The sequence below is a fragment of the Diabrotica undecimpunctata genome, chromosome 1 (genome assembly GCF_040954645.1).
Source record: "Diabrotica undecimpunctata isolate CICGRU chromosome 1, icDiaUnde3, whole genome shotgun sequence".
Classification (NCBI taxonomy): Eukaryota; Metazoa; Arthropoda; class Insecta; order Coleoptera; family Chrysomelidae; genus Diabrotica; species Diabrotica undecimpunctata.
In genome coordinates this window covers 191,646,454-191,667,364 of record NC_092803.1, presented here as the reverse complement: position 1 = coordinate 191,667,364, position 20,911 = coordinate 191,646,454, and the positions used below count along the sequence as shown (strand labels likewise).

Sequence of the window (20,911 nt, the reverse complement as noted above, 5' to 3'; positions counted from 1 at the left end):
CCACTCCTAATGGAGTATCGGACACGCATTTTGCGGAATTAATGTAAGGTGGCTGATTGACTAGATTAGCGCAAAAATTAACAATACTTAGTTGATTTCGTGATTACAGGCCCAATATACTAATATGGCGAATGGATTCAGTGTCCGCAGTTATATAAACCCAAACAAACAACAAACAATATTGTACTAATACCTCTAGTCTATATAAACTTTTTATAATGTTGTATACATAGAATTTGTTTAATGACTTATTTTACATATTTTTAGTTTTTTTTCCAATTTATATTAAGTATAATTAGTAAAATTTATTTTCACAAAAAAAATGTCAAAATATTACACAAGCTGTCAAAATTGACGGTTTGTTATGTTCGTTAGTTAATAGTGGAATCCTTATGAAACCGGTCAAGTGAGTATATATTATACTTATACCTATTGCTATGAGTATACTGAACTTTGATTTTTACGTTACTTTATTTAAAAATTTTCAAATTTATTTTAGGAACGGCTACTTTTAAAAGCTGAAACCAATTTACTTGAAATAATAATGCGCTATATTATTTTGTCCAGCTAATGGTGGTACACTTTGTTTTGTAAATTAAGAATGGATTTATTTTTGTTTCGAGATCGATCTGAATAAAAAGTCGAAACTTGATGTTAATATTGGCTGTTATATTTATATTTAAGGTAGAAATAAATAATTAAGAAAATAATGTGTTTTCAAAATTTATTTTACCAGATTACCTCAATGCACAAGCATTTTATATCATCAACGTCGTTCAAATTAATTGGATTATAGCATTTTTCCGTAACTTCAGAAAAGTGATCAAAATGATAGATATTATCTGCTTCGCATTGTAAATTTTTATTGGATTCTCTTATACTAGAAACTTGCACATTGTTAGGAAGGGAACGGCGAGCAATTTGACTAGTTGAAGTGATTTTTTTCAATTATTATTCTCAGTGGTCTTAGTAAATAGATAGATCTCTTAAGAATGTATAATAGTTTCTTAAGACGTAAAGAAATACACATATACACATATACAAAACGATCTCAATCAAAGTCAATGATAGGTCGACGAAATGAGAGTATGTAGAGGATTCTTGATCTCAAGAATATAGATAAGATATAACGATCACAACAGTTTAATAAAATAGAAAATGTAGTGAGGGCGAAAACATAAATCAAGATGATACCATATAGATAAACTAAACAACGCTTCGATCGCTTTTCTTTATAAGTGGAGACTATCGTCAAAGCAAAAGATATACAACGAATAACAAATGAAGAACGATATGAAAACCCAAATACACTTGGCAGCAGGAGAAGCCATTGGAAGGAAAAATGACCAGATAAATTATAAAAACAAAAAAACATATTGGTGGGCAGCAAGATGGAATAAAAAGCATAAAAAACCAATTTTGGCAAAAAAATGTAAAGATATGGATAGTTTAATGGGAAGTTCAAAAGCAAGGGAGGCATGGAAAACTTATGGACAACATAACAAACAATATCTATAATATGAATCATGGATATTGTTAACTTTCACATAAAATTCATATTTTTTGACAAAATGCTTACTTATATGACGCGGTTTGTGAAAAACCGCGTTTATATGAAAAAAATTAATATTTGATGACTGTATTTTAGGTTTTAAAACATGCAGAACTTTTTATAGTCATAAACACCCCAGTATCCATCGTTTCATATTATTTCAGTCCTTTTAGAGACTCTAAAAATTCCATTTCAGTATGGATGATTGAAATACATCGTTTCTAAGTCTTCATCGTTTGTGCTGGTGTCCATTTTCACATCTTAACAAATATCCTCTCTTCGTCCATTTGTTTGTGTCCATAACTGGTTTTCAACTACCTGCATCATCCATTATCGTATTTTTTACTTTCATTTTTCTCTTATATGGCTTCATTTCATACATTAATAAAGTAAGCCAACACATCTTCTACAGTACATCGTTTCGGCCGAGATAATTTTTGGTCCTTCTGACCCATACGTCAGTATCGGCTGAATCATAGTCCGATATATATTTCCTTTTATTAGGTTTTACTCCATAAGATTGGATCTAGTGCTTTTATCATATTTTTTTTCCTCTTTTCTTTAGTATCTCTCCCATCTTCATTTATTAAAACTCATCGACGGTATTCATTCAAACGACTGGACTAGGATGGAATATCGTCTGAACGACAATTAAAAATACATTAGAAAACACTTCAGCAAAAGAAACGAGGAATAGTTCGACTAAGATTGCCAACAACTGATAAATAACAAAAATACAGCTAGGCAGAAATGTCTACAAAGGAATTCCCGATTGAATAGAAGGATATATGAAGAACTAAGAAGTGATCAAGGAGAATATTTAAATGGAAAAGGAGAGAAATGTTAAATAGAAAAATACAACAAATTACAGACTATAATAACAGAAGTGAGGCTAGGAAATTTTACAAGCAAACCAAGCGATACACTTAAGGACTCGTGACAAGAATAACAGTTTGTAAGAACAAAAACTGGGCAATTATCAGCGAGAAACAGAAAACAATGAAAATGTGGAAGAAGCATTTTCAAGAGCTCTAAAACCCAGAAAAATGATAAAACCATGAAGAAAAGAAACCAATTTTTAAAATAGGAACCACATGATTTTAATTTATTTTATCTTAATTAATCTTAATAAACTTGAAAGCGACAACATTTTTGAATGGAGAATGAAAAGACCTTTCAAACGATATATCACAAGCCTATACTTCCTATTTTAAAAATTGGGGGTTGTACCTGTCATTCTAAGGGGGTTGAAGGTAGGGGTTGCATTTTCACGTTAACCCTTTCGCTGCGGACGACGCACATGTGCGGCGTCGGTACACTTAAAATATAGTCATATTTTCTGAAAGTAGCATAACATATAAGTTTATAAAATTCTATCAGTATATTGCTAGATATTCAACCTATTATAAGGCAACTTTCGTTTCTAGTTATGAGTTTTATTTTACACTCTAGATGGCGTCCCGTTTTAGGAATGTAAGAATTAAGAATTTACTGGTTTTTGTACATTATAACCTTATAGCCATTATAACATTTTTGCCGATAGAAAAGCGTGTTATATACTCTGGTGTGTAAACATTATATTGAAATGGCAGATTTAAGTAATCCTGGACCTTTTAGTACAAAAAACGTAAGATTATACAAGTGAGAAATCCTAATAAGTTAACAATGAAAAACATTACGTTGGTATAAAAAATAATTTTGCATATCATTCAGTTATTACTTCAAATTCTCATATCCTATATAATAAATTTTATGGCAAAAAGAAAATACTGAGCGAGTTTAGACAGGAGATCTTAGAACAATTGTTATCAGAAGTTCCATCTCCTGGAAAAGGCAGGACACAGAATGTTGAACACACACCTTCAAAAATTGATGTCACCAATGAATGCGGTAAAACTTTAAGAAAAAGATGCCGGATGTGTTCTACCAAAAAGATACGAAAAGATAGTATTTACCATTGTTTAGAATGTGAAGGAAAACCAGGACTTTGCCTAGGAATATGTTTTCAGGAATGCCATAGAAAATAATAGACTTCATATTTTGTGAAATTTATTTTTGTTATTTTTATTTTTAAGTTGCAAATAAACATTAAACTTTTCCTAAAAAAAATGGTTTTCAATAATTTCGTGAAGGCTCATATGTGAGGCTTCCGCATATTTCAATGAAATCATTTACATATGCGGATGCCGCGCACGTGCGTCTAGAAAAAAAATTTTATGCAAATCTACAAATATGGTTTTATAGTCTTAATAACAGAAAATTAAACTTGTTTATATGAATATTTTCATTTTTAAGAGAAAAAAGTGAGCCGCACACATGGTCCCTACTAGTAATTTCTGCCGCAGCGAAAGGGTTAAAGAATGTCAAGTTATAATTTAAATTTGACGTGTTTTGGGATTTTTTATAAATATGTACAGTAACCTAAATAATGAATTTATTCCATTTGGCTTTTACACACTGTATATTGCTTTGATGACGTTTATATACACACAATTTATACCTACGCCTGTCATTGTTATCCATAGTTTCTGCAAAGAGACAGAATCGAATGCCTTATGAAGATTACAAACGTGGCATGAACCTCCATTCCTCTTGCTAATCCGTTTTATGCCAATTGTTTTGTAAATATATTATTCAAGCAGTACCCAGATCGAAATCCGCTTTGCCCTTCCATTTCAGTGGCTTCCTCTATTCAGACTGTTAGGACTCTTTCATAAAATTTTCCAATGGACAGTGCAACACTAACACCCCAATAATTATTACTGCATTCTCACCTATTTGCTTTTCTATAAATGGAACTTATATAAAAGCTCCTCCAGGCTCTTGGAATTGTTTCTCCTTCCAGGCACTTGTTAAAAATTACACCAAAAAGATATAAATAACACTACAAATTATTTAAAAAACTATTTTATTAGGGGGGGGGGAATATAACTTAGTTTAGTTATTTATCTATTAATGTCCCACGCACTTTTTTAATGTCATTTATTTTATTCTGTTCCTGTTTTCGTTTAGTCATACCCTTTCTTTCCAGTTGTTTTTCAATGATACGAGCATTGTTTGCATAACTATCTGCCACTTCTCTCTAAAAATTAAAAGTAAATGTAAGTAATTTTACAATTATAACAAAATCCAACACGACATTGTTGTTTTTGGGTAAATTATACGGCAAGACAAATTTTCAAGCCCAAAAATCTAGTGATAATGAAAATAATCCTACATTTTTCAGATAAGGAATTTGAATAAAAATAACTTACAGCTTCTATCTCATCTTCTTCTTCATCAATAGTAGACACTGTAACTGAACTGAATTTACCCATATTTTTGGTATGTTTCGTGACCATGATCTTCTTTGGTTTTTCTATAGCTACTTGATTGTATATATTGTTGATTGGCCCTTCGTTTGTACTTTTTATCAAAGATCCTTTTACTATAAAACTGATAGGGCTCTGTGGTTCATGTTTATAATATAAAAGGAGACCACACTTTTTACACTTCATTCTGTACTGCCTTTCTATTCCTTCGGGGCGTTTTAAATAGACTGTTTCATCTGGATTGCAAGTTATTTTGTGGGCGTGATTGGTGCCATCTAAGACTCTGGCAGCATCTCTCTTTCTTAATGGTAATTTTTCTATTGAACAATCTACAAAGTTAAATGTTATATTAAGTTTTCTGTGGATGTGGATATAGCACAGTTGTTTAAATGTGCCTTACTTGTTTGCATTATCAGTAATAAAAAAGAGATGGACTTGAGCAGAAACAACTAGAATCTAAACAATATACAACATTGAGAGCTTAAAAATATAGAGAAGCTATATTATGAATGTCAGACTTCAGAGAATGGCCAGTATCAAAAGATAAACACGGAATTAGAAATTTCCTGGCCATATGCACATATTACTGACATTTCATCAAAGAGTTTGCCAATATTGCTAAGCTTTTATAAAACTGACAGAAAAGTGCAGTCTTAGAAGGACTTCCAAGAGCTATCATGCACTGATATTAAATTATCCAGGACAAGGGGAAAATTTCACAAATTTTGGTAAGAATGCCAAAAACACTATCATAGAAGCAGTTCTTTCTCAGAAACTAGAAAGAAATTACTGCGTTACTAGAAGAGAGATTCTAGACTGGTAAACTTTTTCACAAGATGGCTGGAACATTTTATTTATAGCTGTTATTGCAAAAGTTGCAAAAAAATTATAAAATAGTGCCAAAGGGGAATTTTGTACAATTATCTCTACTAAATTAAATGTAACAATAAAAGAAATCTGGCAGTTTTTCAGTCCTTAATACTTAAAGGGGAATAGTAGTTAATTTGATGAAAATCCAAATATTTGGGACTACACATACAAATTAGGAAAATACAAAGAATGTGCAAATAAGTAACAAAATAAATGGAAACTAGACGTTCGGTGGAATGAATAGTAGAGCTAAGTTGGTGGGACCAGAATTTGTAAAACATTTAGATATGAATTTATATAACATATTCGAGTTATTGCAATATATAGACCATTAATTAAAATAAAGATTTACCAAGAATTAACGTCATCTGTCCACATAAACAGTAATAAATGTGTAGTGGTTTTTCATCACCATACTCTTCTTGGTCTTTAGTATCAGAACATGCAATACTTCTGGAAACTACTTTGGGCATTTTAAATTATATATTACATTGATATCCAAAAATAACTATTTAATATCAATGTTTTAAGTTTATACTCTTGTGGCACTTAGTTTATTATAACCTCAACAAATTTCTATATGTCAAAAATCATAAAATTGTTAATTTATTTTTATTGACAGTCATCTGTGTGACACTAGAGAAAACACGGAAGTAAGGTTAGGTAATTTAATTATTGACGTGATTTGTTTATTTACGTTACTGTAAATGATGTGTTAATACAGAATACAGTATTCATGTAATTTAGGCCATGAAATAACCAGTTATTTTTCAAAATGGCTTTAAAGAATTTGGCCGAAGATTATTTTAAAAATTTAAATTCTATTTCCTCAAGACTCCATCATGATTTGGAAGAAGTTAAATCCTCATACGAAAGTCTATGGAGTACTATTCCAGAAAAAGAGCAGCAAGCTATTTTGACTGAGAGCATTATTAAACCTGAGATAAGTATTAAATACCTCAGACCGTCTGAACATACCAAAAATAGTTATGCTGTTAAAATGATATTTGATGAAAATTGCTCATACAGAGATGAACATTCAGGTCCATTTAGTTTTAAAACTCAAAGCCAAAGAGACCTTAGTATTTTTAGCAAAGAAAGAGGAAGTGCTTGTACAGACTATAAGACGAAACTTCCTACTAAACAAGCAATAGTAAAAACCAAGGTAAGTTAAATCAAATTCAAGTAATCCATCATATCTGCTTAGTAATATAAATTTAAACAATCTTGAATTATATCTATTTCAGTACTTGATAAGTAACTCACGATTATAATGGAGGGACTAAGGGTTAAGATAACTTGTTATTTTATTTTATATTGCCAATTGTTTGGGTAAATATATTAATATATAATATAAAGCTTGATTTTATTTGTAATATTTCAGCCAATCATAATGTACAATGATCTGGACAATGGCCATGAATCAGACGATTCAGGTAACCAAACATCAAGCTCTCTTCCCAAAACAGGACTGGATTTCTTGGACAATTGGTAAAAGTAGATATGCAATAAAACTGAAAAAAAATTTTTGTGATTTGCTTTAGTATAAAAAACTTGGCACATAATTTGTTTATTAACATATTTTTCATATATAACAAAAAGAATTATGCTCCTTATTTCAAATATGTAAATTGTAATCTTTTTTTAATATCTCCCTAAAATAAAAATATAAATATCAAAATAATATATAGTTTTGTTCGGAACATCTGTATATTAATCTTTTTGTCATTTCTTGTTGGAGTTCTCATCTAATTTTAACATTTGTTTTACTTGTTATTAACATGGTTTTCTATTTGATAGATAAACACTTACAAACTTTGGCGTTTTACTCTATATAATGCTGAAACAAAACTATACAAATGGATGTAATTTTCATTGACTGTGCAAATGCATTTGAGGTTGTTCATGGCGTATTACTTGAAACTTCGGATGGTTTTGTCTTTCAAATTCACAGATTTGGAGATTACACCCTTTAGCAAAGATACTAAACATTACACATTAATAATAGTTCCATTTTGCAAATCTCAAATAAATATTAAGTTCAACAAGCTGTCACACACTCAATTCAGGTGAAACAAGATTCAGCAGCATCCTCTATCGTTATTGTTTGCAAGAAGGAAAAGTTTGACACCCTGTATATATGATATTATATGAATTAAGTATAGCTCCTCCAAACAAATTGTGTGCCAGTTAATACAATTGTTATGGCAGTTCTGATAATGTTACTCCCTAGACCTAAACTGTTTTTTTGCACTGATTTGTTGTTTATTTTATTTAGAAAGCATTATTTATCAGTTGGAATATTATTGATACTTTAATAATAGCAGTATACGTTTGTATTTCTTAGTAATGCTATCTTGTACTTGGTTCTTTTGTGATTAATGTAAGAAACAACTCATGTCAATTATATCACAAATAGAAGTTTATATGAAAGAAGTTGATATTTGTTATCATGGACTCAGGAATTATAATTATTATAAATGTTTATTAATTCTTCTTTCTAACTATATAGTCCAGATATATGGTAAATTATTGTGTTTCTAAATAGTTGAATCAGTTAAAATAATAATAAATAATAATTAAATTTAGATGACAATTTTTTGTCATCATATGTATTTTATTTAGGATTATGAGTAACAGTGATACATATTTGGCTAGTCTTATCAGTGGTGACTGGTGGGGGCACCGCCCTTCTTGAAAAATGATGTACAAACAATGTTTTCTATTTCTCTCTGTATTCTGTATTCATCATACCAATACAAGAATTTTCTTTGCTTTTTCACTTTGTATCCAATTGCTTCTTGAAGATTTATTTTTGTGTTGTTAATGTTCTTGATTATTAGAGAATCATTTGATGTTCAGCTTCTGGTCTATCCTATTACTGGATTATTCCCTCACACTTTCTTGTTCTTGGATGTTCAATTGTTGCCTTGTTAATTTCTCCAGTTAATAGGTGGTGATCACTGCCATAAGCGACTCTATATATCCGTACTTCTTGTATAATCAGTGTAATCTTTTGTTTAACGATCGTGTAGTTTGTAATGGATTCTAATGGCCACATGTTTTGTGCCTACAGATATTTGTGTATATGTGTCTCAGTGTTAAAAGAATCCATCGGTTATTTTTATTTTGTTTTGTTCACAGAGGGCTATTAGTCTGCAATTGTGATCATTTATAATGTCTTTGCCATATTTATCTAAGACTATACTAAGTATGTTGCTTTCTCCCAGTTCTACTACTTAGATCTCCCAGTAGAATGATGTCTCATGTTTTGCATGTCCCCTCATTGCCAGATTCATTTTTATTAACCTTCAAGTGATAGCTTCCCAAAAAGTTATGAGTTTTCTTATTTTTTTCGTTTTGTTTTGTGGTGTACATATTCTGTCTACTTAGATTATAAATGACCTTCTTGACTGGCGAAGATAGAAAACCTCTTGCACCGGAATTTGTGGCTGTTGAAGATTCTGCATAAAATCTATAGAAATAACCCTAATTTCCTCGTTGGACTCAGCCATTCCTTTAACAAATTTCATTTGAGTTGAAAATTTCTTAGCTCGACATAGATGAATCATTTTCTTGGAGGTTGCAACTCTCTTTGCATTATCGTTCAAATGCGTACTATTTATTTTCATTGCAAGCTTCTCACACACAGATGTGTCCACCTAGGTCTTCAAAATGATAATTCAAAATCTTCTTTAGTATGTTATATTCTATAGTAAAAAACTTTTCTGTACTTAGTATGAATACTTAATAGTGGCATATTCCAAAAATTTTTCGGTAAACATTTTGTACATGAGAGTGATATCTAGTTTCTCATTTAAATAATACTTTTCCTTGCTAGTATAGTGAGTTAACTTTGTGGGATATGATTTAATATGTTCAAGAATAGCATTTGTAATAATAGGTACCAGAAATTGCATTGCCTGGGGAACTTTTTCCCAGTTTGTTGAAAGGTGATTTTCCTGCACTTAGAAGAATTACAAGCCGCCTCACTCAGTCAATTGTTACTCCGTAAAGAAAACAGAAGGCTAATTTACAAACGGTAATGTTACAAACTTATAGGTGCTCTATTATATGCCTCTGCATTGACTCTACAATCCTTTTGCATTTGCTCTGACTTGTGACATCTGTAACAAACTATGGTTTTCATTAAAAAAACTACTGATTTTTCATATTTTGTAGTACTGGATGAAGATGCCTTCTTTCTTTCCACTTCTGCTCGAAGTTTATAACTGTTTCGAAGAATGGTGGCATAGAGAGTAGTAAGTTACATACTAAATCTTCGTCCCTGATGTCTACTCCCATTGCTATCAATTGTCTTGTTACATCATAGAACTCACTAAAAAACTGCTCCAGATTATCGACCTCTTTTAATTTCATAGATATTAATTTCTTTCTCAAAATCATTTGTCCAGGTAGTCCTCTTTTTCATATCGGTTTATCTCGAATAACCTCTAATTGATTGTCATCTATACGTTGTACAATTATTGAACTACAAGCTCTATCTTTCTGTTTCGCTGCTAACTTTTGTGACTCTTCTGTATAATTATTCTCATTGAACTCCGTAGTAATCCATTGTTCAACTTCTTTTTCTTCCAAAATAACTTTAATTCTATATTTCCATGCAGAATAATTGGCCTCATTCAAAAGTTCAATATTAAATGTAGGTATTCTTTACTGCACTTGCCATATTTTATTTCTAGAGTTTTCTGGACCCATAACATGTCGGATTGTAGATTAAAACTCTCAAACTCCTTGTTCCTTAGCTTTATTTTATACTCAATATCGATACATACTACCTATACATTGCATATTTCTACCATGTGCTTCATCACCATGACCTATTCATCTTAACGTCTATTTCTAATTATCTGTCATTCTAATTCACTCAATGACACAGAACATCACAAAAAGGATTAAGGGAAGTATTACGCTTCACATATTTCACGCATTTTAAAATATATTTGTCATCATATAATACAAATAAGTAATTAACAAAATTATTACTACTGTATTCGTATTCACTACACATTTGTTTATCTACGTGCATTCACAACAAAAGATTGAACTTGACTGTCAAGCACTTATGGTGTTTCTCAGTTTCTCTAATACATTGCCACATCATACCGCTGTAGATAAGATAGGCTACGAATGCACTGACTGAAGTCGTTTCTTTACAAAAATGTGTATTTACAGTTTAAAAGTCCATTTTAGTGAAAAAACGATTTTGGTAAAATTATTACTTATGGGGTTTCTCAAATAAGTCATTCAGATGTTAAGTTATTATGCTGTGACTGTACAATGTTGCCGATTTTTACAATTAACGTACTATTTGTTAACCCGATGTGATGTTTTTCCTAATTATTTTCTTCTGTTACCATATTTAGTTTTTGTTAAATTATAAATAAACGCATAAATCTTATAAACTGTAGCTATTGTATATCTGGTTAATTATTCCGGTTAAGTGAGTGTAAAATTACAAAACAGACAGTTTAGCTCATAGGTAGTATCTTTGGTTTGTGGGCAATTAAGTATATTGTTAGTGGAATAATGTTCGGTTTCATCAAGCACCGTTAATTGCATTATTAACTATCAGACCGTTAATATTAACAACTACAAACATAAGACAATTAACTGCAACAAATTTCTTTTGTGCTATTTTGTTTATTCACTAATTATATCGTATTAGAATAATGGTAGAATAAAAAAAAAAGTAAAAATCCAAAAGCAATTTATCTTAAACAACGTTTGGTATAGTCCTTTTCCATCATATTGATAGCACATTATGTATGCAAATCCTCAACAGGTCAAAAAACCATAGGCGTCACCCTATAGTTGTTTTGAAATAAATAAAAAAAATTAATATTTTAAGATGTCGTCAACAATTCATTATCTATTAAAAAATCTTCTGTAAAATAAGTGTCTACTAATCTCACTATACCTTTTTTGTGCGTAAATAACGTCGGTATGTATGCCACACGATTATTGTTAATTATACACGGGTGATTAACGAGAGAATTCAATGTTTCACGAAATAAATTAATGTAAACAGTAAATTAAAGGTGATTATTGTTTTCTATACAAGTTATCGCCTGACACAAAAAGAATACCTTCTTTGAACGATTACCTGGAATTACTGATAAGGCTTCACTAATGATAGTTTAAGTAGTTTTTATGCCACATTACAGCTTATACCAATAATATAAATTAGAAATTGTTTGCAGCTTCCATTTAGTTTGTAGATGTACATTGTTCATGTCTTACCTACCTACGTTTTTGGTGTCGATATTTTGTTATTTGCATTTAAAAATGACGTCGACAGCAGGTTTTATCCCGCTTAAGTGTAGTTTTAAAGGTGCCTTCAGTCTAAGAGAGAAAAATATAATATTAAATATACACGGGTACACTATTGTACGGAGTAGAAACATGGACACTAAAAGCGCAAATAGTTAAGAAGATTGTATGTTGGAGACGAGATTATTTAAGAACTATTAAAAAGTACCGAAAAGAAGGGAAAACAATTTTTTATTTGGACGAGACTTGGCTAAATGAAGGTCATACTGTACCATATCTATGGATTGATACAAATGTGAAAAGTTCCCGTCAGGCATTCATCGAAGGTGTATCTACTGGAATAAACAATATTCCCGTTGGAAAAGGACGCAGACTCATAATAACCAATATTGGAAACGAATACGGTTTTGTCAATGGTGGATTATTAAGTTTTGCCTCAAAATCAACCAAAGATTACCACGAGGAAATGACTGCTGACGTTTTTGAAGAATATTTTGAGCAAATGTTGGATTGAATTCCAAAAAATTCTGTCATAGTCATGGATAATGATAGTTACCATTCAAGACTACCAGAAAAATTGCCAACAACGGCATGGAAAAAAGGAGAGATAATCGAATGGTTGGATAAACACGCAATTGAGTACAAGGAGAATTCGACAAAAAAGGAATTATTACCTATTGTAAGGCAACATAAAGCAGCTTATAAAAAATATATAATTGATGAAATGGCATTAAACCGTGATGTAATTATTTTACATCACACTGTGATCTGAATCCGATAGAAAATATATGGTCTCAAGTAAAGGGTGAAGTCGGACACAACAACAAAACTTTTAAATTAGAAGACTTACAACAATTATTAGAACATTCCTTATCAAAAGTAACTCCAGAAAATTGGAAAAATGCTGTTAGTCATGCTCACAAGGAAGAAAATAAAATGTGGAATTTGGATAATATGACTGATGCAATGCTGGAACCGGTAATAATTAACATTGGAGTTGAAGATTTCTTAGATTCTGAAGAAAGCAGTGAATCTGAAATGGAATTTGATTAAAATAATATTCATTTTTTTACAAATCGGCCCCTGTTACGGCCACAAATTATTTTATATATAACTAATAAAATAAACATCTTACATTTCTTGCAAATTCATTAGTACCTGTTAATCTCCATCACTCCGACACTGGCAACTTTATTTAGAGATTAGTAACCCTCAAAACTATTGTATTCTATTCTGCTTCAACCTTTATACCTGGTGGTCATACTCAATTTAAAATTGTTTTCCTATATACTTCTGTAAACTTGTTGACAAATATCTATTTTTCATTGAGTCACCCGTATCAACAGTTTAGGGATTTGCATACATAATGTGCTATCAATATGATGAAAATTGACTATAATTATTTGATGTTTTAAATTCTTACTTACCTGGGAGGATTCACTTTTAGCGGTACACCATACTGGAGGTTTAGAGACACCATACTGGAGTCTGGTATGTGTTACATTTATATGTTTGGTAAATATGTCTGGCTTTGTGCTCGGACAAAACCGGAATCTTGACTCCTTAACGCGATATTTACAGCTTGATGGTTTTGAACTTTGCTGAGTTTTTTTTCTCGAATCAATTTCTACAATTAATAAATTTTTGTCGAAATTAAATGACAAAGTTACGCAAAGATTACTCTAAAAGGGTAAAGCACATTGCCAGACCTGATCGACCGAGAAATGAAGACAGCCAACTCCTGCCACTGCCCATAATGTAGCATCCTGAAGAATTATTTTAAACTGTTTGTTCTTTTGTCTGGTATTTCTTATTTGTATAAATGTATTTAAATGTTTATGACATTCCTGGATGTATTGGATAGCCTATTTTGAAGTGAAAGTACTTGGGCACGATTTAATAAAAGAACTGTGTTCGATATCTGCCGTTTATTTGTGAAATTCTTATATAATACACAGAGAAAAAAGACCTACATTATGTGTTTGTGCAGCTCTGAGTGAGGATGTATGTGGATCTTCAACTAAACTCTGTATTCAATCCAAAGTTCTCGGTTGGTCTACCTATTCGAATGCCTTCTTTTAGACGTCCAGTTTCGTCAAAACGCTTTACAATTTTTTGTACCGTCGCCTTATGGATAGGAGAATAGTTTGGGAAAGAATCGTTGAACCAGTTGGCCACCTCATTATAAGATATTTTTCTATCGCCGTGGCCCCTCATCGTTAAAATAGTAATCCGCTCTTTTTCGTTAAAAACCGTCTTTAGAGCTTTTAAAAACACATAAAACAACTAAGTGATGGATTCGATCGTTACTTGATGAAAATTCATGTTATATAACAGTAAAATACTGAAAATTTTACACAAATTTATTTCAAATTCTTACCACTACAGCTGTTTCGGCAGAGTTCGTTTCTTAAGTTGAGAAAGACACTCTGTCGAAACAGCTGAAGTGATAAGAATTTAAAATAAATTTTGTGGGAGTTTTGAAAACATTTTCAGTGTTTTATTGTTACATAAACCATGGCGCCATATGCAGAACGTATAGTAGGAAAATACCAGGCTAGTTTCAGAGGTGGTAAATCAGATTGCAACCCTGAAACAAATTTCTGAAAAAACACTGGAATATGGCATATATACTCATCACATATTTATAGACTACAAAGCAGCCTAGGACTCTGTGAATAGAAAAGAATTGTTCAAAGCAATAAAAGAGCTGGGAATACCAAATCAGTTGGTAAATTAAAAAAACCAACTCTTGAAAAAGTTGAATGTATAGTATGAATTCAGGGGGAACTGTCTGAACCTTTTAAAATAAATAACGGGCTGTGCCAGGGAGACCCTCTCTTCGGTATACTGTTCAATATGGCTCTGGAAAAAGTAATACGTATGCCACAAATCACAACCATTGGTTCAATATATAATAAATCGGTGCAAAGCCTTGTTTATGCTGATGATATCAATATTGTTGGGAGAACGGAAAACACTGTACGAGGGACGTATGTAGCACTAAAAGGATCAAAAATGGGTTTAATAATAAACACCAACAAAACGAAGTATATGAAAGTAAGCACGTAACCACAAATCCTACGACCACTTGTTATAGAAAACAACGTCATCGAAACACTGAACGAATTTGTATACCTGGGAGCGCTCCTTAACACTGACAATAATACTACCACAGAAATTAACCACACGTTTGCACGTGCAACAGATGCTATTTTGGACTCAATCTCCTCCTTAAATCCACAATTATTTCGAGAAATAAAAAAAATTAACTCCACAAAACAATAATACGCCCAGTCCTAACATATGGTTCAGAGACCTGGACTCGTAACAAAAAGTAATGAAAACATGTTTCGAAAGAAAAGTACTAAGGCAAATCTATGGAGGAGTGAATGACAATGGAGTGTGGAGAAGACGATACAACTTTGAACTTTATAGAATATACCAGGAACCAGATATCATAAAACATATTATGATAGGACGTCTGAGGTGGATAGGGCATGTAATGTGGATGGAACAAAATGACCCAGCTAGAAAAACGCTCCTTGGTAGAGCTATTGGTCAGAGAAGAAGAGGAAGACCCAGAACAAGGTTCCTTGATAACATCGATGAAGACATCGATGGATAGATAGGGACGACTGGAGAGAAGTTCTTGAGGAGGCTAGTACCCACGCAGGGTTGTAATGCCAGAATGATGATGATTGTTACATAAACAACTATCAGCTTTAGTTATTAATACAATAAATTATTTTTTACAAAAGTTTTCAATAAACGTCAAGTTATTGTTAGTTTTATAAATTAATCATTTAATCCAAAAAGGATTCCAATAATAATACAATAAACAGAGTGTTGTAAAACCAAAGGGACTAATGATATCAGAAAAATGGTAAATCTGGTAACATTGCAAGCAGCAATTTGGTATATCTCGGCGTATTAGGCGTACCTCGGTTTTTGTACAATTTGGGCCATCTATTTAACATATAATTAAGGGTTTCCAGGATTTTGGTTCAAAATTAATTAAAACAAATACTAAATTAAAAACCGGGAAATCGATTGCGATATACGATCGAATCGCCACTGAGCACTTCGATATCTTTACCGTATGAACAAGCGCTTAGTTTGTCAATGCAGATGTGGATCCTGTCAGATTCTGTTGCTAAACCAATCAAAAAAAAATTGTGTAGGGAAAAATAAAATGTTATTTTTTTTCCAATGAGGTGACTCCTCCCTTGTTAAACCAATTAGTAAGCTTAAAGCTATTGGTCGAATAGTTATTACCGAATTAACGACGCTTTATAAAACGGAGCATAAATATTTTAAGTATGTTCAATTTATAGATCTGATAAGAAAATGTGTGATTTTGTAGCTTTTAGTCTTACACGCGAACATGATATCTAATGTTTATTAACAAAACAAAAACACTATTGCCATTATGGTATGTTTTATTGAATTTTTAAAGCGAAGCTTCTATACTGGCGTGGTATCACTTTTTCTCTATAGTAAAATTCCTGAGATGAACGCCACGAAATTTCTACTACAGAAGCTTTGGTAAGGCGCTGAAAACAGTTAGTTAGAAAATATATAATTAAACGTCAGGCCACATACAGTAGCATCTGTCTTGAACTTAGAACTTCTTGGGACGTCTTTTATTTACAGATAATTCCGCAACGGCCAACAGCTTCGCTGTCACATTTAAAGGTGGACTTTTTATTTCTAACTGTTCACATTCACAGCAAATGTCTACCTGTGGACGTCCAAAAGATAGAGAAAAATGTTCCTGGAAAATCTTTAAATAAAATTTATACTTCACTGAATTATTATTATGTTCGGGAAATTTGGCACAAAATAGGTCATACATAATTCGCACATTCAATTTTTTGTCTAAATAATGCTTCTCTTTCCCCGTTTAATATAAAATCTTAATGGAAAAACTCCCAATATGAGTCTTAATCTGTTCTATTAAATTTTCAGACTTAGCATTCCCTGAAATATTTTTTCCACGTTTATCTAGTGGTGCTTTTCCTTGTACAAGAAGCTTAGAAATTTTTCGAATTCTTTCATGACTCACAGTGTAAATTCCCGTGAAAGATTTTTTGCAAACAATAATTTTGCCACCCGAGCCTGTCACGGAGTAACTAATGTTATATTTTCTATTCTTTGGATTTTCATTTCGAGGTCGTCTCTTTTTTACTTCACACTTTCTTATAAGACCTTGTAAGTATCGATCTTGTGCATTCTTGGTAAACATGCTGCTGAATTTGGCAAGTATTTCAGCCCTTACATCCGCATTAACTTTTTCAAAGCACTTTAAGCGACAACTACAAAAAAACATATAATAGTTTTACGTTTTAAAACTATCTTAACCTTAAAACTTACCGACAGTCTCCTGGTTTTCTTGCAGGTACAAAATTACCTTTATAATTTTCATATTTTCCCCACCCAGCCTCGCTTTCTTAATAGTTTTTGACTTATAATTGTCTTTTTTACATCTTTTCTTACTTTTTTCTAAATTCAGATCATTATTCGTGCCATTTATTGCAGCCATCTTGATCGTTTTGTCTTTTGTTTACAAATGACATGGCAATGGACCGCCGGAGTGATGACGTAGATTTTATTGACATGTCAGTTTCACTTTCCAAACAAACCTGGTTTAGTGCATAGATAAAGAATATATATTACTGAATAGATAGGAAACTGTGTAGGTTATTTCTGGACAATGCGCCATCTGGCGGCCTTAGGAAAGCAACATCTTTTTAAAAAATCTCGTAATTCTTCAAATATAAAGATTAATATTGAGGGTTTGATTACAAAAATAAAACAAACGTTGGTTCTTTTTCTACTTTATTTTCTTTTTTACGTTTTTATATAAACATTAATTACATGTATTTAAATGTAGTTGGTTAAACAGTGGCTATTCTGTAGTTTCTATAAATTACAACACAGAAACAGAGAAGGAATAGCACATCACATTTCAAGGTGGACTTATATCTCAATCCAACATAGCGGGTTTCTGGTCCAAAATGAATTGTGCAAGTCTTGTCTGCCAATTTTGTTAATCCAAATATCATAAAGCTAAAAAATAAATAGTTTGTTTTTAATATTTTCTGTGAAATAATGTTACATAGTATATTTCTAGAGGTGCTTTACAAAATGACAAATAAACAAAAGTTTTGTAGAAAAAGTTCTTGAAACATTGAAGAATTGCCACATTTTTAATGGCGATAATTTTAATTCCTAAAAAACTTTTACCTAATTCTATATCGGCAACAATTCTAATACACATCATAACGTGAAAGAAAGAAGTTTGGGACAACATCGGACATTTTAAGGCAATTATTAAAAAATAAATAAAATCTTATATCAGCATTTTCTACTTACCGCCCTATCTTTTGGAAAAATATGCATTTGAGTATCCTTATTGTAATTATTACAACCATTAACGCAACAGTTAAAAACCGTAATTATTTAAATATGATGGCAAAAAAGCAAACAATTATTTAATCGCAAATAATACAACTCGAAACCACAATAAAAATGGCGTACTTGTTTTGTTGGTTGCGGTATTGCGCAGTCACGAAGCTTTGCTATGAATGCTACGCCCTCTGGTGTCCTTAGGAAATACAAATTTCAGAGGACTGTCACTCCCATAAGAGATACCCGGGCCCGGTTTAGTGCGGATAATTTGTATTGTTCGTTATTTTTTCATTTTTTTTTACAGAATCTTTCCGCTTTTTGCAATATCTAAGTATTCTAATAGTTACTACAACAATTTTACAAGGTTGTGTAAATAATAAAGTATGTTGTTTTATAAAAATAGCAATAAAATGCATGTATCAATAAAGTAAGGTTAGAATGTCTTTAAACTTTTAAACTATATTTCATAGAAATAGAACACTGAATTATGATGGTATTATCGTAAAAAACACTATACTTAAAAAAAAAGCAGCAGGGGAAGCAAAATGTTAACTTTATAGAAATTAAAAAGTCTTGAGATTGGGCATTTCAACTTTTGTTTGGAAAGTAATAATACCAATATGACAGTTGTGACGTCACACTCCGGCTGTCCATTCCGCACCGAAACAACATCAGTCGATGACTCAAGTGGTTTTCGAATGGAATGGGTATTTATATTAAGCTGTAGTTCATTACAGCAAGTCGAGACTGATTAGAATAGTGCGTTGACGTATAAAAAACGGATTTATGAAGAAATGCCAATATTGCCAAAAATTGACTCATGTTGTTTATGAAAAGACCGATTCAAGTGTTTTGTACTGTACAACTATTGTATTGTACGATTGAGGAATGTTATTAACGTATTTAGGTAAGAATATACGAGGAGGATTCCTGTGGCACTCCTGTTTTTATAGAACAACAATATTTAATGCGGATGTATGTACTAATACCAAATTTGTTTTGAATTTTGTTAATATACACTAGATATTCACCACATTAATGTTCATATATATTAGCATTATGTATATCTATGGATCATATCTCTCAGACGTAAACAAAAGACTAATTTTAAAATGAGTCACTATTTTTAGACCTTTGTAACCAAGTTATATACACTTAATATTAGGTTTCTTAGTATTATGTAATTGTACCGTTTGTAAAAAAATATATATAGTAATAGAAAATTTTAAAAAGGTGTTGATTATTCTAACCTGTTCTTTTCAACAATTCGTTGTTCTGGTAGAACATAAAAGAGTTTTCGCAAACCAGATAGAGAAAAGGAAAGGTCTTCAAGACCGTTGACGCTATGCCGCATCCCTTGCTCTGCCTTCTTTCCATGAAACAAAACAAAATAATTCATATTCGCAGGTGACACAGCCAACGCTGCACAAGGGAGATCATCTGCAGAGGTGAATAGCAAACTTTCAAGATTAATAGATAAACTGAAAACTTACTATGAACGAAACCACCTGAAGCAAACCTCGTCAAAAACGCAGATACTTAAATAATAAATAAGCTGACAAAAAGCTTAAAGTTGTGTAGTCGGGTCAGAAATTAGAGCACTACCCAAATTCCAAAGTACCCAGGCGTTCACTCGACAGATCCATCATCATTATTTTTGCTTTTATCCCATTCCTTAACCCTAGAATACTACTACTACTTGTCGGTTTATAACATTCTCCGCCGTTTTCCGACTTCCAATCGCCATACTCCGGTTGTTCCATAGGTCTTCTTCTATGGCCCTATCTCAGTTCTTTATTTATTCCTTCGCTCCAACTTTTTCTCGGTCTACCTCGTTTTCTCTTTCCTTCTGGTTGCCATTTTAATATTTCTTTTGGTATTCGTTGTTCATCCATTCTTTGTATGTGTCCGAACCACGATAAGTTGTTTTGTTGTTAGGTCATCTGTGATTGTTCGTTTGATTCCCATTATTTCTCTAATGCGTTGGTTGGTAATCCTTTCTCTTCTAGATCTTCCTGCGGCTCTTCTCCAAAAATCCATTTCTGTCGCTTTCAGCGTTGCCAGTGTTCTTTCTTTCAGTTGCCATACCTCACAACTGTATAAAGTGATACTTTTTACTATAGTCTCATATATCCTCTTTTTATTTTCTTTGCTGATGGATTGGTCCCATAAAATTTTGTTTAACATTGTGATGGCTTTTCTCCCTGACGTATTTCTCTCTCTTATAGCTTTGTCTAATGTTCCATCTTGTGAAATAGTGATACCTAGATATTTTTAGTCACAGCAGTGCTTTATCGTGGTGTTATCGTCTAATATGAGATCTTTTTGTTCTGCTCCAATGCACAGGTATTCGGGTTTCTTTTTATTTACTTCTAGACCCCATATATCATACTCTTCAATTCATTTTCTTGCCATATAGTTTAAATCGTCATAATCTTGAGCCATTATTACTTGATCGTCTGCAAAGTTG

At 31.9% G+C, this 20,911-nt stretch overlaps 2 protein-coding genes across 2 annotated transcripts; one reads left to right on the top strand and one right to left on the bottom strand.

Annotated features, from left to right (window-relative positions):
• Positions 1-3,926: 3,926 nt before the first annotated feature.
• On the bottom strand, positions 3,927-6,284 carry LOC140432785 (STING ER exit protein). Its single transcript, XM_072520895.1, has 3 exons — positions 6,086-6,284; positions 4,807-5,192; positions 3,927-4,634 (listed from the first exon to the last, which is right to left on the bottom strand). The coding sequence occupies exons 1-3, from the start codon at positions 6,204-6,206 to the stop codon at positions 4,494-4,496; spliced, it is 648 nt and encodes a 215-aa protein (XP_072376996.1). The 5' UTR covers positions 6,207-6,284; the 3' UTR covers positions 3,927-4,493.
• A 106-nt stretch (positions 6,285-6,390) lies between these two features.
• Positions 6,391-19,662, top strand: LOC140432786 (uncharacterized protein C1orf198 homolog). Its single transcript, XM_072520896.1, has 2 exons — positions 6,391-6,898; positions 7,118-19,662. Exons 1-2 carry the CDS (start codon positions 6,509-6,511, stop codon positions 7,226-7,228), a joined length of 501 nt encoding a protein of 166 aa, XP_072376997.1. The 5' UTR covers positions 6,391-6,508; the 3' UTR covers positions 7,229-19,662.
• The last annotated feature ends 1,249 nt before the right edge of the window (positions 19,663-20,911 follow it).